Source organism: Mandrillus leucophaeus, unplaced genomic scaffold (assembly GCF_000951045.1).
Source record: "Mandrillus leucophaeus isolate KB7577 unplaced genomic scaffold, Mleu.le_1.0 Scaffold244, whole genome shotgun sequence".
Classification (NCBI taxonomy): Eukaryota; Metazoa; Chordata; class Mammalia; order Primates; family Cercopithecidae; genus Mandrillus; species Mandrillus leucophaeus.
The window spans coordinates 184,920-210,978 of NW_012102521.1; the positions used below are offsets into that span (position 1 = coordinate 184,920).

The 26,059-nt window shown below is 42.0% G+C and overlaps 1 protein-coding gene across 1 annotated transcript in view; it reads left to right on the forward strand.

Moving 5' to 3' along the window:
* Positions 1-2,973: 2,973 nt before the first annotated feature.
* Positions 2,974-26,059, forward strand: part of TDRD9 (tudor domain containing 9) — a 101,040-nt gene continuing 77,954 nt past the window's right edge. Inside the window, exons 1-6 of the mRNA XM_011982882.1 lie at positions 2,974-3,079; positions 10,133-10,230; positions 12,383-12,604; positions 14,059-14,181; positions 17,252-17,332; positions 22,039-22,203. Coding sequence (XP_011838272.1) covers positions 14,104-14,181; positions 17,252-17,332; positions 22,039-22,203 — 324 coding nt within the window. The 5' untranslated portion in view covers positions 2,974-3,079; positions 10,133-10,230; positions 12,383-12,604; positions 14,059-14,103. The remainder of the gene's footprint in view (positions 3,080-10,132; positions 10,231-12,382; positions 12,605-14,058; positions 14,182-17,251; positions 17,333-22,038; positions 22,204-26,059) is intronic.

The following is a 26,059-nucleotide window of genomic DNA, read 5'->3' on the forward strand; positions in this document are numbered from 1 at the left end:
GAGCAAAATAACCAGCTAATATCACAATGACAGGATCAAGTTCACACATAACAATATTAACCTTAAATGTAAATGGACTAAACAGTCCAATTAAAAGACACAGACTGGCAAATTGGATAAAGAGTCAAGACCCATCAGTTTGCTGTATTCAGGAGACCAATCTCACATGCAGAGACATACATAGACCAGTAATTCTTAATTGTTTTGCTGCAAATGTTTTCTTTCAGATGATCACCTGCTCCCCTTCACCTGGTCAGAGCCATGCTGTTAAACTAAAAGTCAGGTATTGTTATTTCTGTCTTTGCTCAAAACCCATCTTACTCAGAACAAAAGCCAAAATCTTTATAATTACTCCCAGCTCCTCCCTGGTACTTCCAGCTCTTCTCCATACCCTTCTGCTCCCTACACTCCATTTCTCATCATTCTCTTCCCGCCCTCTCCTGTGGGAGCCACCCCGGCATCTTGACTCTCTCAGCTGCACCTGGTACACTGTTATTGTTGAGTGAATTAATGAGTAAATGTCAGGCAAACAGTAACCAGAGGAATGCTGATATTTTGGAGCAGGTAAAAGTTGGCTTTGATGCAAGCAGCATTTTATTAAAGTGTATTAGACAGGATTCTCCAGAGACACAGGACTAATAAGATATATGTAGATCTGTAAGAGTGGGGAGATTGCTGATGATACTTGGTGCGTGTGGTTATGGAGGCTGAGATGCCTCACTATATACCTTCTGCAAGCTGGAGAAGAAGGAAAGTCGGTGGTGAAATTTAGTCTGAATTTGAAGGCCTGGGAACCAGGGGAACTGATGCTATAACTCCCAATCCAAGACAAAGCCTGAGAACCCGGGATGGGAGACTGCTGATACAAATGTCGGAGGCTGAGGGTCTGAGAATCAGGAACTCTAGTGTTCCAGGGCAGGAGAGACTGGATGTCCCTGTTCAAAAAGAGAATGTTGACCCTTCCTTATCCTTTTTGTTCTGCCTGGGTGGGCTCTTAGTGGACTGGTAATGCCCATCCACATTACTGAGGCAGGTCTTCTTTACTCAGTCTACTGATTCAAATGCTAACCTCTTCCTGAAACCCTGACACAGCCAGAAGAAATGTTTTACCAGCTACGTGGGCATCCCTTGACCCATTCAAGTTGACATAAAATTAATCATTACATAAAGTTTGTCTCAAATTTCAAGAATCAGTATCATATAATCTCTTTGACAACAGTGCATTTAAACTAGATATTGATAAGGAAAACATAGGTGATAGCATATAATGCATATCACAATTGTCTTTTTTCACTTAATGTTCTGGACATGTTTATCTATTGGCATGAATAGAGCCATGATGCTCTTTAAAAATGATAGACATTAACTAAGGTATGCCATCGTTTTAGCTTGTGCCCTGTTGGACATGGTTTTCAGGTTTTAATTATTATAAATATTATGAAAATACACCCTTCCTCCCTGGAATCCTTAATACCGCCACCCAATTTTAATTTTGTCCACATCTCTAATCAGCATTTTACGTATCTATTATGTCTCCTTCACAAGAATGGTAGTTTCCTGCGGGCAAGGACTTTGTTTTGTTTCTTGCTGTATCTTTAGTGTCAGAGACAGTGCCTTTTGTGCAATAGGTGTTCAGTAAGTATTTGCTGAACAAATGAATGTTTCCATGCATGTCTTTGCACGTGCTTCGTTTACATGTGCTGTTGTTAAAGAAAGATTCTGAGGAAAAGTTGGATTGTAGGAGACGTGTGTTTTAAGTTTTGGTTAGTTTTTAGTTTTTATTTTGTTTTCTTTTTGAGATGGAGTGTGGCTCTGTTGCCCAGGCTGGAGTGCAGTGGTACCATCTTGGTTCACTGCAACCTCCACCTCCTGGGTTTAAGTGATTCTGCTACCTTAGCCTACCTTAGTTGGGATTACAGGGATCCGCCACCATGCCCGGTTAATTTTTGTATTTTTAGTAGAGACAGGGTTTCACCATGTTGGCCAGGCTGGTCTTGAACTTCTGACATCAAGTGATCCACCTGCCTTGGCCTCCCAAAGTGCTTGGATTACAGGCGTGAGCCACCATGCCTAGCCTGTTTATTTATTTTTTTTGAAACAGAGTCTTACTCTGTTGCCTAGGCTGGAGTGCAGTGGCACGATCTTGGTTCCCTGCAACATCCACTTCCTGACTCAAGGGATCCTCCAGCCCCAGCCTTAGTAGCTGGGACCACAGGCATGAGCCACCACACCCGGCTCATTTCTGTATTTTTGTAGAGATGGGGTTTCACCATGTTGCCCAGGCTGGTCTCAAACTTCTGAGCACAAAATGATCCAGCTGCCTTGGCCTCCCAAAGTGCTGGGATTACAAGTGTGAACCACCCTGTTCGGCTGTTTTAAGTTTTAAGATACTATAGCTGAGTGTGGTGGCTCATGCCTGTAATCCTAGCAGTTTGGGAGGCCAAGGCAGGCAGATTGCTTGTGTCTAGGAGTTTGAGACCAGTGTGGGCAATAGAGTGAGACCCTGTCTCTACAAAAAATAAAAAATTAGCTGGATGTGGTGGTGTATACCTGTGATTTCAGCTGCTCAGGTGGCTGAGGTGGGAGGATTGCTTGAGCTTAGGAGGCTGAGGTTACAGTGAGCTATGATCACAGCACTGCACTCTAGCCTTGGTGATAGAGAGAGACCTTGCCTCAAAAAAATGATACTGCAAACTACCCTTCAGAATAAGTGGTCATACCCATTTACCATAAACGTATCTGTCCTCATACATATTCTGAAAATATTTGCTCTTTTTGCCAATTTGATGGGTGAAAAAATGGTTTGTCATTGTTTTAATTTGCATCTGCCTGGTAACTGAGTTTGAGTGTATATTCATTTGTTTATTGACTATTTGCATTTTTTCCCATGATTTAATGTGAAAAACTTCTCTGTACACAAGGGTTTCTTGGCTTTTTGGAAATAGTATACTAACTTTTACTATTCTTTTCAGGTCACTCAGCCAAAGGAGCTCAGAAGTAGAATATATTAACAAATACAGACAGCTTGAAGCACAAGAGCTTGATGTATGTGGCAGTGTCCAACCAACCAGTGGGCCAGGTAAACAGGTCTCTTTAAATATTTTAGATAGGATGCATGAGTGGTTCACATGCTAAAATATTAGGTTCACAGTGCATGCCTGTAATTCCAGCTACTCAGGAGGCTGAGGTGGGAGGATCACTTGAGGCCAGGAATTTAACACTAGCCTGGGCAACATGGTGACACTCTGTCTCTACAAAAAATAAAAAAATTAGCTGGATGTGGTGGTGTACGTCTGTAATCCCGGCTACTTGGGAGGCTGAGGTGGGCGGGTCACTTGAGGCTAGGAGTTCAAGTTCATCCTGGGCAACATAGGGAGACCCTCTCTCTCTAAAAAAAAAAAAAAATATATATATATATATAAATCATGTGTACAGAGGCGTTGTGCTGAGAGGAAGCCTGGTATTCCAGCCCTGAAAGAGGGGCCAGTGCTGCTAGGGAATAAACAGTGGGTGTGGGTGGCAGAGGCAGAGTGAGACCCTTTCTCAAAAAAATAAATAAATAAAAATGAAAGAAATGTAGTATTTTAGTTATAGTAGGGAATCCTTACTACTCGCTAATTAGGGATTTTTTTTGGGATGAATGTATGGTAGGTTGTAAAATGTTAATTTTTTTCTATTTTGAATGTGGTTCCTAAATAGTCTGTTCTTTGGAAGACTAATAATGGTCTCTTATCTTCCTATTAAAACTACTTTTTTTTTTTTTACAATAAAGAAATTAAAATGAAATTTTAAATAATGCAGAAATGTATAAAATAAAAAAGTAAAAGGTCCTTCTTAAATTCCCAGTTCCCAAGAGTACAGCTGTTCAGAGTTCACAGTTAGTTACTTTCTGTGAGCATGAAATTTTTTCTGAGCAAATTGTCTTACTAGCACCAGACCCTATTCATGTGATAGAAGTTATCTTTTGATTTTTTTTGCTTTATGAGAGGTCATCTGTCATAGATTTCTGCTAGTTCAGTTGAGAAGCTCTGTCTCCTGTCCTGCCATCCTGTGTATGTGTGCTCAGAGTTGGGCACAAGTGTGGGTTCAAGTAACACTTTCTTTTTTAGCCTTTTAAAAAGTATGAAATACAGTCGATACATAATAGTGGATTAATCCTTATCATTCTTGGGATTGATTTGGGCTTCCTGACTATACCAATTGGTATCTTTTAATGAGTCCAGGAAAATTCCGAGCCATCATCTATGGCCCACTCTTTCATTTAGTTTTGTGTTTTTCATTTGTTTGGTCACTATGCTCTATTCTGGTTAATTTCTGCTACATCTGTCACCTTAAGGTAAAAGCAGCCTTTGGTTCTTTGCCTCCCTTCCTATGTTCTTGCCTCATCATAGGCTTTGGCCTGATGTTTCCTTGCTATTTCATCAGCCCTTTGGTGCTTTTAAGGAGAGGTTTGTGTATTTCATCTAACATCTTTAGTTGACCTCAGGAAGGAGATTTGTCTGAACAACCCAGTGTATTAACAGAAGTGAGCATTCATAATGTGTGTTATCTCTGGTCCAGTTTCTACTTATGCTAAGAAAAGTACAAAGTTGTATGTATAAGAATGTTTATTGAATTGTTGCTTACCTATGGGAAGTCTTAAGAATCTCTTAAATGACAGTGAACAAGAGGATTGGTGACTTTGGTCTTTTGTACAAAGGAAGAGTACTTTGCAGCTTTGGTGGTATTAATTAGCCATATGTGTTATTGTGGAAAGAGAGCCATCATCTGATACTTCTGTTTGGAAAGCACGTTAGTTAGTTTATAGATGACTCTGTGTGATGTGATCCTTCTTGTCACACTCATGTACTGGCCCGGGGGCACAGGCAGGAGCTGGCACACCTTGCAGGCTGGGCCTGTAGCGTGCCAGATGGATTATCACTCTTTAGGACTAGCTAGATTACAAATGAATGCCTGTAACTCAGAGTGTCTGCTCTCATACTTTTAAGTTCATATGTGAAACTCTCTTTGCTTTCTTTATGCATGGTATCATAATATATTTGGGGCAATCGGATCAACTATGGCTTTGGCTACTTATGGAGGTTTTGGCTGCTTAGCCACTGACATTTATCAAGGTGTGTTCCAGGGGCTGTATGAGACAACGAGAATTTGACAAGTAAAAAAGACTTTTAACTCTGATCATCTCTGATCATTATAGAGATGATCATTTAATCATCCAGTTACACAAATAAATACTTTTTGGAAATAAGTTCTTTGAAAGGCAGCTGTATGGGGGCATAAAACAAGGATTTGACTTGGGCTGTGGTGTCAGGAAAGTAACAGTTGGGCTTAGATCTGAAGGATGAGTGCACCTTACCGAGGCAGTGTTGGGGTGCTGGGAGGGAAGTGTGTGCAGAGGCCTTGTGCTGAAAGGAAGCCTGGTATTCCAGCCCTGAGAGAGGGGCCAGTGCTGCTAGGCAGTAGACAGTGGGTGTGGGAGGGCTGGGCAGGGTCAGCTGGAGGTTAATAGCCTCCTAAAGAGGTCTATGTTCTAATCCGCAGGACCTGTCAATATGTCACCTTCATGGTAAAGGGGTCTTTGCAGATATAAGTTAAGGATCTTGAGATGGCAAGATTTTCCAGGTGGGCCCAATGTCATCACAGGGTTTTTCCTAGTGGGAAGCAGGAAGATCAGTCAGTAGTAGATGTGACAACAGAAGCCATAGGTTGGAGTGATGCAGGGAAGAGGCCATGAGCCAATGCAGGCAGCTTCTCCAGGCTGATAAGGCAAGGAAATAGATTCTTCCTTACAGAGCCTCCGGAAGGATCCAGCAGCCCTGCCAACACCTTGTCCTTCACATCTTTGAACCTCTGCTTCCAGAACTGTAAGAGAATCAATGCATGTTTTAAGCCACTAAGTTTGAGGTAAAACGTGACAGCAGCAGTGGAAAACTAACACACTTGTATGGGATGAGGTTGGATGAGATAGGCAAGACTAGTAACAGGGCCTATGGGCTGTAACTAAGAGTTTTAGTCTTAATACTCAGAGCAGTGGGAAGCTATGAAAGGTTCCATGCTTTTCTTGGGATGACTGTGTAGGGAGGAAGTAGGTGTCGTGTGTTTAGATTTGTGTTTTACAAGAAATACTTCGGTCATATTTTTGAGAATTGATTGGAGGGGGCCAGAGTGGACCTGAGGAGAACTGGAGGCATTGTCCTAGTCCAGGTGAGACTTGATGGTGTCTTTGACAGGGGATGGCAGTGGAGGAGTAGGGCCAGTTGAGGGACAAACCGGACAGAAATTGGTGATGCCTTGGACACAGGGTGAAGGAGGGGGCCACAGGAGGCAAAGGGGTGCTGTCCACTTTTTTTTCCTTGAGATGAGATCTCGCTATGTTGCCCAGGCAGGCCTTGAACTCTTAGGCTCAAGTGATCCTGCAACCTCAGCTTCCTGAATAGCTGGGACTATAAAGGTGTCACCATCATGTCTGCTAAATGTTTTGAAGTGTTGAAGTGCCTCTGGAGCATTGAAGAAGTGAGGTCAGGTTATTGCGCATGTGTGTGTGTGTGTGTGTGTACACACACACACACACACAGACACAAAGCTATTTCTATTTCTATTAAAACCATGAGATTACACTGATGCCTCTAATTCTAGTCCAGTGCCACAGGTTTCAACATGAACATTTTGTTATATCCAGTTATAAAATAATTTGATTCAAAACACTTTTGATTTTGGTCTGATACAGGTGTTATTTCACTTATAAGTATTAAAAATTATTTCTAAATAGAAATCCAAGGATACCCATTCAGTGAATTTCTATAGATTACATTAGAATCATTTTACATAAAAATTAATCATTTTTTGAAAACTGAGATTGATTTGCATTGATAAATGAAATCTTTCCTAACAATGTGAGCCTGGTTCTAGATTGTCGACTCCTGAAGGGTTCTGTTGCTTTTACATGACAATTTGAATTTGACCTGGGATAGAGTCTTTAGATTGTAGTTAAATTCCACAGTGCTGCCTCCTTTTAAATGTGGTGATATATTTAGTGGCTGTTTGCATCCTCCTTTTAGCTTTTCTTCTAGTTTTAAGAGAATGGCCTATGTGGAATGTCTAATAACTGAAAGGGAAACATTATTCTTTCAAGTTAATTTTGTATTCAGAATACTAGTCCATACTCAGAAAAAGTCATATATAATTATCTATTTTGAAGATTTAATTTTATGGTCAAATCAGTAATGCAGTAATTAAAATTATTTTCTGTAATACGTAGTGTGTAGATTTTAAGATAAGTCTTAAGTTCACCGTATGAGCTGACATAATACTTATCAGTTAAAATTCCTTACATACAGTTTAGAACCTCTAAGTGCTGAACTTTTTGGTTAGATTTCATATTTGGTTGATGATGATATAGTGGAGTGTCTTAGTGAAGAGAACTAGCAATTTTTATGGCTTCCAATTTTTCCCAGTTCATGTAAAATATTTTGTTGTTAATCATGTAGGATAAAGAGATAGCAAGAAAATAAGAATAGTCAATTTTAAGATTGAGCTATTTCTCATGCCATTTTTGGATTTTTGCTTTGTCATGTGTAGTTTGTTGATTTGCCTTAAATTATCCACCATGGTTTTCCTTCTTATTCTGTTGCTGATGCAAAGGTGCAAAAACCACACAGCTGTGAACATTTCTGTTGTTTGGTTTCCTGTCTGCCCTTTGGCAGTGTACACGGAGGCAGGACTTGATTTGTGCTGGGTCTGCTTCAGCCAGTGACCTAAAAACGTCAGCTTGTGTTTTGCGTTACATGGAGAAGGGGCTATCATATAGACAGTACTGTTAGGACTTCTGGAATTTTTTCTTGTAAAATTTCTGTCTTTAAGTAGCAACCTTCAAAATGCATGTAATCAAGTAATGTAAGCCAATATTGTCAAAGTAACAGGGCTTGTTTAGCAGCATCTGAGCCAGGGCTTGAAGTCTTCTAGCAAAACGAATGTGCCTGCAGCCTTTTTCATCTTTCTAAAAGAGTCTTTGTCACCTTCTTTCCCCTTTGAATAGCTCTTCCTCAGCTTCTTACTCCCACCCTGTCCTCACTATAATACTTGCCTCTCCCTCTGTCTGCATGCTGCGTCTGGGCTCAGGGGCTTCTTTCTCTCAGTCCAATTCACAAGGGTCATGTGGATTCTCTTCCCCTTCTTTTATTATGTTCAAGAAGGCCTAGGTATGCTAACTGGGAAAACAAGAAGGCATCAGTAATTATCATAGCACTGAGAAGAGTAATGGAAGTAAAGTGAGACTTGACAATGGAAAGAAAATCCCTGTGTTAGTGAACTTGGCAATCACTAGTGAGGCTGATTAGAAGATTAAAAAGCCATAGGTGGGGTGTGGTGGCTCACGCCTATACTCCCACCAATTTGGGAGTCCGAGGTCAGGAGTTCGAGACCAGCCTGACCAACATGGTGAAACCCCATCTCTACTAAAAATACAAAAATTAGCTGGGCTCGATGGTGGGCACCTGTAATCCCAGCACTTGGAGGCTGAGGCAGGAGATTCGCTTGAACCCAGGAGGCAGAGGTTGCAGTGAGCCGAGTTCGCGCCACTGCATTCCAGCCTGGGCAACAGAGCAAGACTGTGTCTTAAAAAAAAAAAAAAAAAAAAAAAGCCATATTGACAGGACTTAGCTTTCCCAAGTTAGGGGTCACTAATGTTTTAGGAAGAACACTGCTGCTCACAAAGAAGCTATTTTTGCTTTGAGAAAGTATGACAGATCTGGCTCCTGTTTATATAATTGAGAACAGGGACCACATAACTTTGATTCAAATGTGGGAAAATAGCCACATTTTAATTATGTATTATTAGACCAATTATGAAAATTGGAATATATGTAGGGAAAAGATGTAGGAAAGCAAGAGAGAAGCCTGGTTGTGTGTTTTATTAGGAAAGGCCGAGGGTGACGCAGCAGGAGATGCTGGTCAGAAACCAGGGGCTGATAGGAAGGGAAGGTGAGCTGTGGGCGGGGGAATGAGTGTGGTGCTAAACTTGGCTAAGAGTTTATTTTGGAAGTAAAACTTATTTCTCAGCAAAAGTTTGTCTTCTGTGAGTTTTGATGATTTGTCAGTTTGTCAAGTGATGACCAGAGGTCTAGAATTTGCAGTGCAGCCAGAGAGCAGGGCATATGTTTACAAGAGGGCAGAAGAGTGTGCCTTGTCAGAACTCTGTATCATGCATCCTGAGCAGAGGCAAGCTGCCCCCTTTCCTGATACCTGTATTTCATACATTGTTTGATTTATTTATTGCTACCACTGATGTATTTTAGTAGCAGGGAATGCACACTTAAATTGATGCATTCTGTTGAAATTTCAAGGGAAAGTTTTCTCTTTAACTGTTTTGGTACCATTGAATCAGCAATGAGTGCATGTTTTACAGGCCTATTTTAGAAGGTAGTGCTGAGCTTGCAATGTTGATGGCTGTGATGGAGGGATGGAATGTTCTCAGTTTGCTTTTAGACAAGATTAATAGTGGACTACTAAGAGAAGTTTCTTAAGAAATTAAACATTTTATTTTAGGTTCAGGGGTACATGTTCAGGTTTGTTACAAGGGTGTACTGGGTGATGCTGAGGTTTGGGCTTCCGTTGATCCCATCACCTGGATAGTGAACATAGTACCCAATAGGAAGTTTTTCAGCCCTCGCCTCTCCCTCCCTCTTCCTCTTGGAGTCCTTAGTGGCTGTTGTTCCCATGTTTATGTTCATGTGTACCCAAGGTTTAGCTCCCAGTTGTGAGAACATGTGATATTTGGTTTTCTGTTTCTGTGTTAATTTGCTTAGGATGATGGCCTCCAGTTGCATCCATATTGCTTGCTGCAACGTTGGGACATGATTTCATTCTTTTTTATGGGTGCATAGTATTCCACGGTGTATATATATACCATGTTTTCTTTATCCAATTCACCATTGATGAATACCTATGTTCATTCCATGTCTTTGGTATTGCCCTGATGGCAGTTTTAACCTGTAGAAAATGTATTTTTGTATTTGATTGTGTGTGTATGGTGTGTGTATGTGTGTATGCTGTATATATAGATTAGATAGAACATTGAGTTATCTTTTTCCAGATAAGAAATGGCATTATATTTGTTTGTTTTGACTTAATCCAGGTCCAAGGCCATCTTTGGCTAAATTAAGCAATGTGACGTGCATCCCAGGGACAACTTATAAATATCCTGATTTGCCTATAAGTCGATATAAGGAAGAGGTAAAATTGTTTTGTTATACTATAATTTTGCTGCTTGAATACATGTCTGAGGCCCAATACTTTTGGTTTCTAATTTGAAAGTTACCAGTTGCCAGGTGAACACTTCTGTGGTATACAAGGCTCTGTGGTGGACAAGAGGAGGGTGTGTTCAGGGCTACCTGGAGATGATTTTGTGTAGTAGCCATATTGATGGCTTTTCTTTTGATCTGTACTTTAATTTATTTAGTCTTCACCTGAGTACATTTCCTAACATTTAGTTTATCTAGTCTTTCCTTCCATGAAATATCTGTAAGTAAACACTTCATCTTCCCCAGGAGAACTTCTTGTTTAAAGAAACTCACTGCTAAATGTTTTTATGAAGGAAATGACATACCCTAGCATTTCCATTGGGTTTTCTTTACAGCGTTGGCTCTACCTGTCGATTAATGTAATCAATCATTAACATACCATTGTATTAACAATGCCAGGCAGATGTAGCAGTAGGATGATTAAGTTCCTAATTACTTATGTGTTATTAAGCATGGTTAAAAGTAAGCGTATTGAAACCTTTATTAACTAGACTTTTGGAAAAAGCAGTTATAGATAAAACTAGAAATGTTTCAAATTTAATTTGTACTTTGCTTTAGAGTAAATCATTTAACTAAAAATTAGAAGCCAGTATTCAAATTAATTTGTATTCCCTGACCATATCAATTGTTAGAAGGATAAGAGTTTAAATAAGTTTAGAGTTGGAGGTGGGGGAGTTCTGGAGGAGGAATTTGAGTGGAGTTTTAAAAATGCTGCATATAATCTGTAAGTGGAAAAGTGGAAGTTATTTGTTTCCAGATATGTCTGGAGGTGGGAGGATCACTTGAGGCCAGGAGTTCCAGACCAGCCTGGGGCAACACAGCAAGACCTCATCTCTACAAAACATACCCCCCAAAATTAGCGGAATATGGTGGCACCTGCCTGTGGTCCTGGCTTGGGATGCTGAGGCGACAGGATGGCTTGAGCTTAGGAGGTCAAAGCTGCAGTGAGCCATGATTGTGCCACTTCACTCCAGCCTGGGTGACAGAGCTAGAACCTGTGTCTAAAAATAAATAAATAGATATTTAATAGATAAAAATATGTCTGAAGAATTTAAGATGACATTTTAAAATCACTTGAATGTAGTAACAGCTCTTTTTTTCATGTTCAGTAGAATTATGTGCAGATTCATTACAAAATGTTAAAATAATAGAAACTTGGTAAGAACCATAGAAATCTAATTTTACATTTTCATTTTTACAGAAGCAATTGAGACCCAGGAAGCTGGAGTTAACCTGGCCTGGTTTTTTCACAGCTATCACTAGTTACTGGTTTTGTTTGTTTGTTTGTTTGTTTTGAGATAGAATCTTGCCCTGTCGCCAGGCTGGAGTGCAGTGGCACGATCTTGGCTCGCTGCAACCTCTGCCTCCTGGCTTCAGGCAATTCTCCTGCTTCAGCCTCCTGAGTAGCTGGGGCTACAGGTGTGCGCCACGGCACCCATCTAATTTTTGTAATTTTGGTAGAGACGAGGTTTCGCCATGTTGGCCAGAATGGTCTCAATCTCTTGACCTCGTGATCTGCCTGCCTCAGCCTCCCAGAGTGCTGGGATTGCGGGATTGCAGGTGTGAGCAACCGTGCCCAGCCGCCAATTACTGTTAAATAGGTAGTAGAGTTGCATTTAAGTGTGGCAACTGTCACCTCTTTGCTCTCTTGTGTTGTGTTTAGAATGGTTAATTAATAACTTTAGGGCTGGGCACAGTGGCTCACCCAGCAATTTGGGAGGCTGAGGCGGGCGGATCACTTGAGGTCAGGAGTTTGAGACCAGCCTGGCCAACATGGTGAAATAAACCCTGTCTCCACCAGAAATACAAGAATTAACTGGGTGTGGTGGTACATGCCTGTAGTCCTAGCTACTTGAGAGGCCGAGGCATGAGAATCGTTTGAACCCAGGAGACAGAGGTTGCAGTGACCCCAGATTGCGCCCCTGCACTCCAGGCTGGGCAATAGAGCGAGACTTCATCTCAAAACAAAACAAAACAAAAACTTTAAGATGAAAGAAAAGTAAATCCTGAAAGACTTCCTAATATAGGTGATACTTTACACTGACGTTTTGTGCTGATTTTGAAAGAATTTTTTAAACTTCTAGGTTGTGTCTTTGATAGAAAGTAATTCCGTGGTGATTATACATGGGGCCACGGGAAGCGGTAAAAGCACTCAGCTCCCCCAGTATATCTTGGACCACTACGTTCAGCGCTCCGCCTACTGCAGCATTGTGGTCACCCAGCCCCGGAAGATAGGGGCAAGCAGCATCGCCAGGTGGATCAGTAAAGAGCGTGCCTGGACCCTGGGGGGTGTGGTGGGCTACCAGGTGAGACCGGGAGGGATGGAGGGACTAAGAGAGCCAGCTATCTCTCTATTTCTTAATTTCATTAAGTTTTTTTCTGTGTAAGTTGATAGTATGTGACCATTTTCTGCTGAAAATTAGTGGTGTCTCATGCGTGTAATCCCAGCACTTTGGGAGGCTGAGGCGGGCGGATCACATTAGGTTGGGAGTTTGAGAGCAGCCTGGCCAACGTGGTGAAACTCCGTCTCTACTAAAAATACAAAAATTAGCCGGGTGTGGTGGCACATGCCTGTAGTCCCAGCTACTCGGGAGGCTGAGGCAGGAGAATTGCTTGAACCCAGGAGGTGGAGGTTGCAGTGAGCCAAGTTCGCGCCCCTGCACTCCAGCCTGGGTAGCAGAGTGAGACTCTGTCTCAAAAAACAAAACAAAACAAAACAAAAAAACCAGTTGCTTATAGAAGAGAACTGTGGCATAGTTTTAAAAAGCAGTGAAACAGGCCGGGCGCGGTGGCTCACGCCTGTAATCCCAGCACTTTGGGAGGCCGAGGAAGGCGGATCACGAGGTCAGGAGATCGAGATCATCCTGGCTAACACGGTGAAACCCCGTCTCTACTAAAAATACAAAAAATTAGCCGGGCGTGGTGGCGGCGCCTGTAGTCCCAGCTACTCGGAGGCTGAGGCAGGAGAATGGCGTGAACCCGGGAGGCGGAGCTTGCAGTGAGCCGAGATCGCGCCACTGCACTCCAGCCTGGGCGACAGAGCGAGACTTTGTCTCAAAAAAAAAAAAAAAAAAAAAAAAGGCGGTGAAACAGAATTTCTTGAAAATAAGGCCGGGCACGGTGGCTCACGCCTATAATCCCAGCACTTTGGGAGGCTGAAGTGGGCGGATCACTTGAGGTCAGAAGTTGGAGACCAGCCTGGCCAACATGGTGAAACCCCATCTGTACTAAAAATATAGAAATTAGCCAGAGGTGATGGCACATGCCTGTGATTCCAGCTACTCAGGAGGCTGGGGTATGAGAATTGCTTGAACCCAGGAGGTGGAGATTGCAGTGAGCTGAGATCACGCCATTGCACTCTTAACTTGGGTGACAAAGTGAGACTCTGTCTCAAAAAAAAAAAAGGAATTTCTTGAAAATAAATTGTAATTTCTTTCCAGTTGAATAGGAAAGCAGTGAGAATTCTCATGCTTATGACTTATAATTTTATCTTTTTAATAATATCTCTGTAATCTAGAAGATGTCTTGATACACATTTTTTTAACCTAAAAATGTTATAGCAATGTGATTAGATGAGCCAACCCCTGCCCCTCTCTGCCCCCAAAAAGAAGAAAATTGACTTGAGAATGTCACTTTTAATTTGGAGCCTGTGTATCTTTCGAAATGCCATAATTTTTCATTCCCTTTCTTACCTCCATTATATTAATAAAATGGACATCACTTTTTTTTTCTCTTTTTTCCTTTCCATTTCCAATTTTAGGTAGGGCTAGAGAAAATAGCAACAGAGGACACGAGGCTAATTTATATGACAACTGGAGTCCTGCTTCAGAAAGTAGTTAGTGCCAAGAGTTTGATGGAATTCACACATATCATCATTGATGAAGTAAGTAATGTCATCTACTTATAAAGGTCATATTTATCTCTCTTAAAAAAACTCTCTTAGAGTATTGTGAACCCTGTCTTTGTGCCTGTCTCAGCTTTCTTTGTTTTTTCCTTCCCCTTTACTTTCTGGACTTTCCTCAGTAAGGATGGAATTTTTTTTTTTTTACTTTGTTTATATTTTAAACATGAGTTTTTTGGTGGGGAATGTTGGGTTTGAACAACTTTCCCAGGAACTTTGGAAATGGTTCTTCCTCAAACTCTTGTGTTTTAAACCTTATCAGTAATTCTGTTTGGGAAGCTTGGCTTATTTCTAGAGGAATTAGACACATCAGCAAATAAATAGGATTTGTGAGAGGTAGTGAGATGAGGCTAGGGTGTTTAATAGAGTCTGAAATCAAACTATTTGGGCAACTGGTTCATGCCTGTAATCCCAATACTCTGGGAGGCCAAGGTGAATGGATCACTTGAGGTCAGGAGTTCGAGACCAGCCTGGCCAACATGGTGAAACCCCATCTCTGTTAAAAAAAAAAAAAAAAAAAAAAAAAAAAAAAAAAAAAGATTAGCTGGGTGTGGTAGCACACTCCTATAGTCCCAGCTACTTGAGAGGCTGAGGTGGGAGAATAACTTGAACCTGGGAGGTGGAGGTTGCAATGAACTGAGTTTGCACCACTGCCCTTCAGCCTGGGCAATAGAGCGAGACTGTCTCAAAACAACAATAGCAACCAAAAGGATAAACTCATTTGGGCAACTGTTTAGAGTAGTGTCTCCCTACTCTATTTTGATGCGTGGGACAACTAATAATACAACATGTACTCCAGGTAGAGCTGAGTCAGTACGTTTGTGATCGTATGTACAGACACTTGGTTTTAAATTATTATAGGGCATTTCGTGGGACAGTAGGAGAGGGTGAAAATGATCAACTGTTTCTTACAAAATAGGGTAATATATAATACAGTTCAGAATTTTCTTTTATGACTTATGGCAGTTTTGAATATCTTTTTAGTAGGTAGAGGTCAAATTCAGATTTAATAGATAATATGCCAAAAGATGACATTATGAAGGTTATAATAGTTTTTCATTGGGCTTTTTAGTATAATTGAGCCCACTTTACATAAAAGGAAACTAAAGTTTAAGAAAGTTCAGCGCTTAGGCCACAAGTAATCAGTGATGTTGCTGGGTTCATCCCTGGGTAGTTGACTCTAGAGCCTGTGCTGCTAGTGCCTGCATTTATTTTCTGTGTGTCTGACATATTTCTCTGCCTACGTGGCCTTTGCACACACATACTTGAGTGACACAGATGAATCAATCAATACTGTGTTATTGACTATATCCTTTTCTCAAGCTCTGCCATAATAGCTGAGCAAAAGTTAGCTCTTCTCTTCAAGAGCTTGCCCTACGGGGGAGTGGTAACCCACAGAAGACTATCGCGCCATTCCAACAACTTCCTGCTCTGCCTTTGTCGAGTGCAGTGTCAGCACCTAGTAGATGCCCCAGGGATTATTTGCTTCATAAATGAATGGACTGGATTCAACTACCTTAAGTTTTAGGTTTACATATAGTATCGTTTGCATTATCTGGGATTATTTGAATTTCAAAATAAATACAAGAACAAACGTTGAAGATGACGAGCCAGTTTCAAATGGAATAATGTTTTTAATTTTCCAGCTCTTAAGAATAAACTAGCTTTAGGCACATCATTCATTCGATAAACATTTGTTTGAGTACTGCTATGGAAAAGGTGCCTCCTAAGGGGCTGAGGTTATAAAGATGAGTACTGGGGAGACACATCTGCTGATGTGTTCATGTTTATGTGTTAGAAAGGCTGGTGCAGGGAACCTGGAGCCAGTGGGTCCTGGGCAGAGGGGAGATGATGGGTGTATGAACTCAGGAGAGACTGCCACAAGCTGAGGAGAGCTCACTTTGCTGATGATAGCCTTGATTTTTCTTCTCAAGTAAAAGAGAGGATGTTTGTGCTGAGGAAGCGTTCTGAAGTCAAGGGACAGCATGAGATTTATGATGGTGTTAAATACCTTTCAGCTACTGATTTTTGTTTTTCTTTTCTCTATGCTACTTCTTAGACATCTCCTTCAGTGGGAAGTTCAGAAGATAGTGGGGTCTGGAATAGAATTAGAATTACTTACAGGCTAAATCCTTTCACCTGTTACACTGAGGAAAGGAGAACTCCCTCTTTGAAACTTAATAATTATCTCTCCACTTCGGCCGAGAAATGTCACGGAATAGAATCTTACTGTCCCCTTGTACATTGACATTTCCTAAGTTCTAGAGTAACTGGCTTCTTTAGAAAAATAGGCTGCCTAGCCCTTAGGTGCTAGCTGGTTCTGGGGTGGGGCGGAGTTGGGGGACTGTGGGTCCTGGAATGGCTCTGACTGAGGTCTCTGTCTGCGAGGGCTGCAAGGTCTGTCTGAGGTCTGTCTGAGGTGCTGCCTCCCCGACTGCTGTCCCCGAGTGTCAGCACTACTGACCTTGGGTCCTAACCTTGCTCTGGTTTACCTGTTTGTGACTGACCCAGCTTTTCCAGGACCATCCCTTGCCCACCCTTGTGAACTGCAGTTATGCACATTATGGAATGTGTCCTGTAGGGGTCACATGGCTCCCGGTCAGTGTTAGACTAGCACGTCTTCGACCCTGTGCTTGCTTGCTGAGATGACAGTGTACCTGCAGACCTGGCAGGGGTTATGGCAAGCAGGGGCCGTGGGAGGGTGGCCCAGTGGTTCTCTGTGCTTGAGGTAGGTGGAGAGGCTTCTGGTTGTCACAGCAACCTTGGGCACAGTTGGCAGTAAATGAGCAGGGGCGAGGGTGCTGAACATTACTCTGCCTTCTCCCGGGGGGCCTAAGGAGAAACACTGGAGGCTGTGACTGAGTGGGTGGTCTGTGGTCTGTTGGCCGATGCTCTTTGCTTCCCCTTAACCAGGAGTTATACCAGCCCCCTGAGGAACTGCATTTAGCAGAGACAACTGGTTTAGTCCCCATTCCCCCAGGGGTGCCTTTCTGTCAGCAGTGATGTGTGTTGCCTGATGTCATGTGGGGGTGCCCCCTTTTTTATTTTGTAGGTACACGAACGAACAGAAGAAATGGATTTCCTGCTGTTGGTAGTCCGCAAACTCTTAAGAACAAATTCACGTTTTGTGAAGGTAAATTTGATTTCGTGAGTAACAGACCCATTTAGGGGTAAGACTTATTGTTGAGTTTTGTTTCTCTCTATAGTCCCTTGGTGTCTATAGAGGATTCTGGGACCCCCGACAGATACTGAAATCTGAGGATCCTCAAGTGCCTTCCATGAAACGGCACAGTAAAGTATTTGTATGTCGCATGTCTCCCCATACGCCCCAAGTCACCCCAGGTTATCTCCAGTACTCACTATCATGTGAAGAGTTGCTATACTCTATTGTTTAAACTCATATTTTTGTTTTTTTCTGAATATTTTTTATTTTTAGTTGGTTGAATCTGCAAATGCAGAATCTGGATACAGAGGGCTGACTATATATATATTTTTTGGGATGGAGTCTCGCTGTGTCGCCCAGGCTGGAGTGCAGTGGCGTGATCTTGGCTTACCGCAAGCTCCGCCTCCCAGGTTCACGCCATTCTCCTGCCTCAGCCTCCTGAGTAGCTGGGACTACAGACACCCGCCACCATACCCGGCTAATTTTTTGTATTTTTAGTAGAGATGGGGTTTCACCGTGTTAGCCAGGATGGTCTCGATCTCCTGACCTCGTGATCCGCCCGCCTCGGCCTCCTAAAGTGCTTGGATTACAGATGTGAGCCACCGTGCCCAGCCTAGGGCTGTTTGTTTGTTTATTTAGCGATGGAGTCTCACTCTGTTGCCCGGGCTGGAGTGCAGTGGTGCAATCTCAGCTCACTGCAACCTCTGCCTCCCAGGTTCAAGCAATTCTCGTGCCTCAACCTCCTGAGTAGCTGGGACTACAGGCACCTGCCACCAGGCCAGGCTAATTTTTTGTGGTATTTTTTGGTATAGATGGGGTTTTGCACCAGGCTGGTCTCGAACTCCTGACCTCAAGTGATTTGCCTGCTTTGGCCTTCCAAAGTGCTGTGATTACAGGTGTGAGCCACTGCATGTGGCCGGGCTGACTGTATTTTAATAGAAATATTTGAAACTGATGACTCTTAAAATTCATGATCATGTGTAGGACACCAGATCTTGCCAGGAAGCGGACTAAAGGGAATTCTTTTATGATCAGAGTATGGATACTTTTTGGTTATTACGTTGCCTTAAATTCTTATATTTTCTCCAGGCTTCAGAAAATGGTCTAATAGTAGTTAACTATAATGACATGCTGGGTTTTGAGCTTTGCTTTTGGTTGATTAAGTACCTTAATTTAAAGTTATGTGAATGAAGCTGGGCAGTACAGTGGCTCACGCCTGTAATCCCAGCAGTTTGCGGGGGCAAAGATGGGCAGATTGTTTGAGCCCAAGGAGTTCAAGACCAGCCTGGGTAAGATGGCTAAATCCCATCTCTACAAAAAATGCAAAAATTAGCTGGGCATAGTGGTGTGTGTCTGTGGTCCCAGCTACTCGGGAGGCTGATGGAGAATTAATTGAGCCTGGGAGGTCCAGGCTGCAGTGAGCTGTGATTGTGCCACTCTACTCCAGTCTGGGTAACAGATGAGACCCTGTCTCAAAAACTAGCCAGGCATGGTGGTGGGTGCCTATAATCCCAGCTACTCGGGAGGCTGAGGCAGGAGAATTGCTTGAAGCCGGGAGGCGGAGGTTGCAGTGAGCTGAGATTGTGCCACTGCCCTCCAGCCTGGGCAACAGAGAGAGGTTCCATTTCAAAAACAAAAACAAAAACAAAACAAAAAGTAAGTGAATTAATCTGCAATCCCTGGGTTCGAAATAGCACCAAAGTGCATTGAAGTTTGAGAACAGAATATGTACTACTATTTGAGAGGCGTAAGTTAAGTGAAGGTTGATGGGAATGATAAATATCATTTACTTCTTATTTGAACAAAAAGGAAGAAGGTGTGGACTAGGCCAAAATGGCAAAGGGTTTAGAATAATTGTGCAATCTAAACAAGTCTACTCATAGGTCAACCTTAACCCAGCTGTGCTAAGCAGAGGTCTGTGGGAAACAGCTTGATAAAAGGCCACATGTTTGGGATATTCAGTTATTCTATGATGGAGCTGCTAAGGGATTTGCTGTTATTGGAAAACAGTTGCTTTCTAAACCATAAAGCATTTTGTCTTCAAGTGTTTATTTGTTGAGGAAAACATTTCTCTTTCTCTTTCCCATGTCCCCAAGTGGGGAAGCTTCTGCCTTAGAATGTTCATCTTTTCACGTGGTGGGTGCTGAATGAATGGAAGCTGACACTTGCAATCAGTTGTCTCATTGCTTGAGGTGATCATGAAATGAATGAGAGAGTTTGGCTATTTCAGTCCTTCTTGGAATCTTAACCAAGCTGTCATTGAAGATTATTCACATTGAGACGTTTCTTGAATGTAATTTAAGACACTTCTTTTTTACTCAAGTTGGAATAATGAGTTGGTTACACATTTTTTCAGTGGTAAAGAGAGTTAAAGTGTTTATTGGGTTTAAAAAAACCCTATACTGATGGACATGGTGGTAAGGAATTTGGTACTTATAAGTTGTAAGAAATGGGTTGTCAGTTTCGCTATGTTCATGAATTATTAGCAAATATATGAAGCAGCATATTTTCTTGATATAGAAACTTATATGGTACATGTAGTTGGGCCAAGAAATTAGACACTATATTCTAGATGGTTTCGTAAGAGGGTTTTAAAAAACTCTAAAAAAATCTTTATTAGCTTTTAAAGAGAGTGCCGTTGTCAAGGGGACCTGGGTGTGGGGCATGGACACATGGGCTTTAAGGCCTCCCCTTACCTCTCCCGCCAACCTTTAGGTCCCTGTGGTTCCCCTGACCTGGCTTTCTCTCAGTGCCTCCTCTATACCATCCTCCAGCCACTGACCTTGCTGTCACCTCTAGCTGACTGGATTCAGCTCAGGCCTACTCCAGACAGGCACTTGTCTTGGGTGTCTGCTGACTTGTCTGTTTGGAGAAGCAGCAGAGGGCTGCAGAGGAGGGTGGGTGAGGGAGGCTGGTCGCCAGGCTGAGTCCTCCTTGCTTCTAGCATTCCAGGCTTGGCCTCTTGTTTGCAGGCTGCACTCAGTGTCCTGCAGTTCACTAGCCTCATCGTTCCTTAAAACCCAGTTTAGAGATATTTATGGTGACTGGGGTGTGTCCCTTAAGAGCCACTCTTCCACTCCAAGTGGCTTCTCAGAGCATTCTTTTTAACTTCAGACATCTCTTCTCAAAATGAGTTTTAGTCTGTACAGTTTTTACCATTTGTATCTCATTCTAAAGGGGAAAATACAGATGTTTTCTTTACTCGATAACTGCAACAACAATGCTTATATGAAATGTTTACTTTTTGGCTGGGTGCGGTGGCTCACGCCTGTAATCCCAGCATTTTGGGAGGCCAAGGTGGGCAGATCGCTTGAGCTCACAAGTTTGAGACCAGGCTTTGGGCAACATGGCGAAACCTCGCCTCTACGAAGTCCTAGCTACCTGGGTGGCTGAGGTGAGAGGATCTCTGAAGCCCAGGAGGCTGAGGTTGCAGTGAGCTGACATCACGCCACTGCACTCCAGCCTGGGCGATAGAGCCAGAACTTGTCTCAAAAAATAAAAAAAATTTACTTTTTGGCTAGGATTTCCATTTAGATAACTCTACTTGCGATGTACAGTAGGTGGTGAGCAGCCAGCCGGACTGCTGTGCCCACTCGCCACATAGCATTGTGGAGACTGCTGAGCTGGGAGATCCTCCGTAATCAGCCGCCTTCTCCAGGCACATCTTGTGCTGTATGCACTGCCCCTGTCATTCATGGCTGAGTTTATTAAGGATATCATTTCATATTTGCTTTTTGACAAAACTGAAAGCTGCAGTCAGTCATCTTGCCCCAGTCTGGGGTTGTTCCTCTGCTACTGCACCACTGTTGTCCTGGGACTTCTCCAGTTTCTTGAGTTGGAGCTAGAGTTTTCTAGATCCCCTGTCTTCTTTGCTGGCTTACTCTGTCATTTCTCTGGAACACATCATAGAGTAACTTATTCTTTTTAATTTATTTTTTATTTTTGTTTTAAAAACAGGATCTTGCTCTGTTGCCCAGGCTAGAGTGCAGTGGTGTGATCATAGATCACCGCAGCCCCAACCTCCTTGGCTCCAGTGATCCTCCCACCTCAGTCTCTTGAGTAGCTGGGACTACAAGAGGGCACCATCATGCCCAGCTGTTTTTAAAGTTTTTGTAGTGATGGAGTCTTACTATGTTGCCCAGGCTGGTTTTAAACTCTTGACCCAAGATTATAGGCATGAGTCATGGCACCTGGCCTTACTCTTTTTTTTTAAATTTATTTTTAATTTATTATTACTATTTTTTTTTGTAGAGACAGTGGTCTCATGTTGTTGCTCAGGCTGGTCTTGTACTCCTGGGCTCAAGTGTCCTCCCACCTCAGCCTCCAAAGTGCTGGGATTATAGGTGTGAGCCACAGTGTCTTTATTTGCCTGGGCCATATTCTTTTTTAAAATTAGTCTCCTGATGTGAAGTTTTCTTTCAGATAAATGATTTTAATTTACCCTTATTGGAGATAAAATTTATCACTTGATAAGGTACTTGAAGAGAAATGGTAAAAGTTGGTATCTCTGATTAAACTACAATAATTACACTAGTGATTAAATCAAGGTGGTCTCTTTGAAGTCTCAAAAGTTGTTAAATAAGGAATGAAGCAGAAGAAAAGCCTGTAATTTTAGAAGTATTTAATTTGGTTATTATTCTCACTGTTTTATTTTAATGTTTTCTCTTACTCTGTAGGTAGTCCTGATGTCGGCTACCATCAACTGTAAAGAGTTTGCAGACTACTTTGCCGTTCCTGTTCAAAACAAGATGAATCCTGCATATATTTTTGAAGTGGAAGGCAAGCCCCATTCAGTTGAAGAGTATTATCTTAATGATTTGGGGCACATTCATCATAGCAAGGTATGTTGGAATGCGTTGTTTCTTTTATAGTGAGTGTACTTTTTTTTTTGTGGTATTTTTGGTAGAGACGGGGTTTCACCGTGTTAGCCAGGATGGTCTTGATCTCCTGACCTTGTGATCCGCCCGCCTCCGCCTCCCAATAGTGAGCATACTTTTGTATTTGATCAAACCTGCATTCATCACTTATGATTGTAAGGCCCTGCGAAAACATGATTATTTTAAAATTGACGCATACTACATGTACATATTTATGGGGTATAGTGTGGTATTTTGATACGTAGGTATAATGTGTCATGATAAAATCAAGGTAATTAGCAAATCCATCATCTCCAACATTTATCATTGTTAATTATCATTAACATTTATCTTTGTGGTGGGAACATTTAAAATCCTCTCTTCTAGCTATTTGAAAATAAACGATAAGTTGTTGTCAACTGTAGTCACCCCACGGTGCTCTAGAACACGAAAACTGGGCGTAGTGGTGGGCGTCTGTAGTTCCAGTCACAGTGGGACCCTCATCTCTTTTTAAAAAGGACGCTAGAAGTTGTTTCTTATCTAGCTATAATTTTGTGTCTGTTAACCAGCCTCTTCCTATTTCCTCCCCTTCCCAGTCTCTAGTAACTTCTTTTCTACTCTCTACTTCTGTAGCATCCACATTTGAATGAGAATGTATGGTATTTATCTTTCTGTGCCTGAATTATTTCACCAACTTCACTCAGCCATGTTGCCCAGAATGATAGGATTTCATTCTTTTTTCATGGCTTTATTTAATTGTGTATATATACTAAATTTTCTTTATCCGTTCATTTCTTGATGTACACCCAGGTTAATGCTGCAGTAAACGTGAGAGTGGAGCTGTCTCTTCAGCATATTGTTTTTCTTTCCTTTGGATATATACCCAGTAGTTGGATGGCTGGGCCATATGGTCGTTCTGTTTTTAGTTTTTTGAAGATCCTCCATACTGTTTTCCATAAAGGCTATATGAATTTACATTCTTACCCACAGTATACAAGAGTTCCCCTTTCTTTGCATTTTTGTCAGCATTTGTCGTATTTTGTCTTTTATTTTTACTTATTTATTTTAGAGATAGGGTTTTGCTGTGTCACCCAGGCTGGAGTACAGTGGCACCATCATAGCTCACTGAAACCTTGAAGTCCTGAGCTCAAGCAGTCCTCCTGCCTCAGCCTCCCAAAGTGCTGGGATTACACGTGTGAACCACTGCACCCAGCCTTTGTCTTTTCATAATAGCTATTCTGGCACATGTGAGATAATATCTCAGTATGGTTTGGATTTGCATTTCCATGACAATTAGTGATACTGAGCATTTTTTCATGTATTAGCCAGTAGTATGTCTTCTGTTTAGAAATGTCTTTTCAGATCAATTATTTGCCCATTTAAAAAATTGGATTGTTTGGGCCGGGCACAGTGGCTCACACCTGTAATCCCAGCACTTTGGGAGGCTGAGGTGGGTGGATCACGCGGTCAGGAGATCGAGACCATCCTGGCTAACACGGTGAAACCCCGTCTCTACTAAAAAATACAAAAAAATTAGCCATGCGTGGTGGCAGGCGCCTATAGTCCCAGCTACTTGGGAGGCTGAGGCAGGAGAATGACGTGAACCCGGGAGCAGAGCTTGCAGTGAGTCAAGATTGTGCCACTGCACTCCATCTCAAAAAAAAAAAAAAAAATTGGATTGTTTTTGCTGTTGAGCTCCTTGTATATTCTGAGTATTAATCCCTTGTCAAATGAATAGTTTGCAAATGTTTCCCCCCATTTTGCAGATTGTCTCTTCACTCAGTTGATTGCTTCTTTTTTGTTTGTTTTTTTTGTTTTTGCTGTGCAGAAGCTTGGTAGTTTGATACAATCTCATTTGTCTACTTTTGCTGTCTGTGCTTTTGAGGTCTTAGCCATAAAATCTTTGTACAGATGTCCTGAAACATTTTCCGTATGTTTTCTTCTAGTAGCTTCATAGTGTCAGGATTTAGTTTAAGTCTTAAATCCATTTTGAGTTGATTTTTGTGTATGTTGAGAGATAGGGGTTTAGTTTTATTTTTCTGCATCTGGATATCCAGTGTTCCCAGCACCATTTATTGAAGAGGCTGTTCTTTCCTCAGTGAATGTTCTCGATGCCTTTCTTAAAAATCAGTTGGCTATAAATATGTGATTTTGTTTCTGGGTTCTTTATTCTGCTCCATTGATCATCTGTGTGTCTGTTTTTATGCCAATATCATGCTGTTTTGGTTACGTTGTGGTGTATTTTGAAGTCAGGTAATGTGATGCCTTCTGCTTTGTTCTCTTTGCTCAGGATTGCTTTGGCTTGTGAGATCTTTTGTGGTTCCATATGAATTTTAGGATTTTTTTTTTCATTTCTGTGAAGAATGTCATTGGTATTTTTATTGGAATTGTATGAATCTTACATCGCTTTGGGTAGTATAGTCATTTTAATAGTATAAATTCTTCCAATTCATGGCCAGGCACAGTGGCTCACACCTGTAATCTCAGCACTTTGGGAGGCCAAGGTGGGCTGATCACTTGAGCCCAGGAGTTTGAGACTGGCCTGGGCATCATAGTGAGATGCTGTCTCTACAAAAATTAAAAACATTATAATAGCTAGGCACGGTGGCATATTCCTGCAGTCTCAACTACTTGGAAGGCTAAGGCAGAAGGATCCCTTGAGCCTGGGAGTTCAAGGTTGCAGTGAGGCATGATTGTGCCACTGCATTCCAGCCTGAGCAACAGAACAAGACCTTAATTAGTGAATCAGTCAGTCAGTCATCTATTCTTCCGGTTCATGAACATGGGATGTCTTTTCAGTTTGTTTGTGTCATCTTCAATTGCTTTAATCAGTATTTTGTAGTTTTCATTGTAGAGATTCTTTACCTTGTTGGTTAAATTTATTCCTAGGTATTATTTTTCACAGCTATTGTAAATAGGATTACTTTCTTGATTTATTTTTCAGATAGTTTGTTGTTGGTGTGTAGAAATGCTAGTGATTCTAGGCTGGGCGTGGTGAGCCACGCCTGTAAACCCAGCACTTTGGGAGGCTGAGGCAGGCAGATCACGAGGTCAGGAGATCGAGACCATCCTGGCGAACACTGTGAAACCCTGTAAATTAGCTGGGCATAGTGGTGGGCGCGTATAGTCCCAGCTACTCAGAGGCTGACGCAGGAGAATGGCGTGAACCCGGGGGACGGAGTTTGCAGTGAACGGAGATGGTGCCACTGCACTCCAGCCTGGGTGACAGAACAAGCCTCCATCTCAAAAAAAAAAAAAAAAAAAAAAAAAGAAGAAAAAGAAATGCTACTGATTCTTAATGTTGATCTTGCAACTTAACTGAATTGATCAGTTTTTGGGTGGTGTCTTCAGATTTCTCTCTCTCTCTCTTTTTTTTTCTCGTTGAGACAGGGTCTTACTCTGTTGCCCAAGCTGGAGTGCAGTGGCATGATCTCAGCTCACTGCAACATCTGTCTCCCAGGCTCAAGCAGTCCTCCCACTTCAGCTCCTTGAGTAGCTAGGACTATAGGCATGTGTCACTGCTCCTGGCTAATTTTTGTATGTTTTGTAGAGACAGGATCTCACTCCGTTGCCCCAGCTGGTTTTGAACTCCTGGGCTTATGTGATCTGCCCGCCTTGGCTTCCTGAAGTGCTGGGATTACAGGCATGAGCCACTGCACCTGGCCAGGTTGTTCTATGTATAAGACTATGTTGTATGCAGAGAGACAACTTGACTTCCTCCGTTCCAATTTGGACGCCATTTATTTGTTTCTGTTGTCTTATTTCTCTGACTAGGACTTCCAGTACTATGTTGAAAAGAGTGGTGAGAGTGGACGTTCTTGTCTTGTTCCAGGTCTTAGTA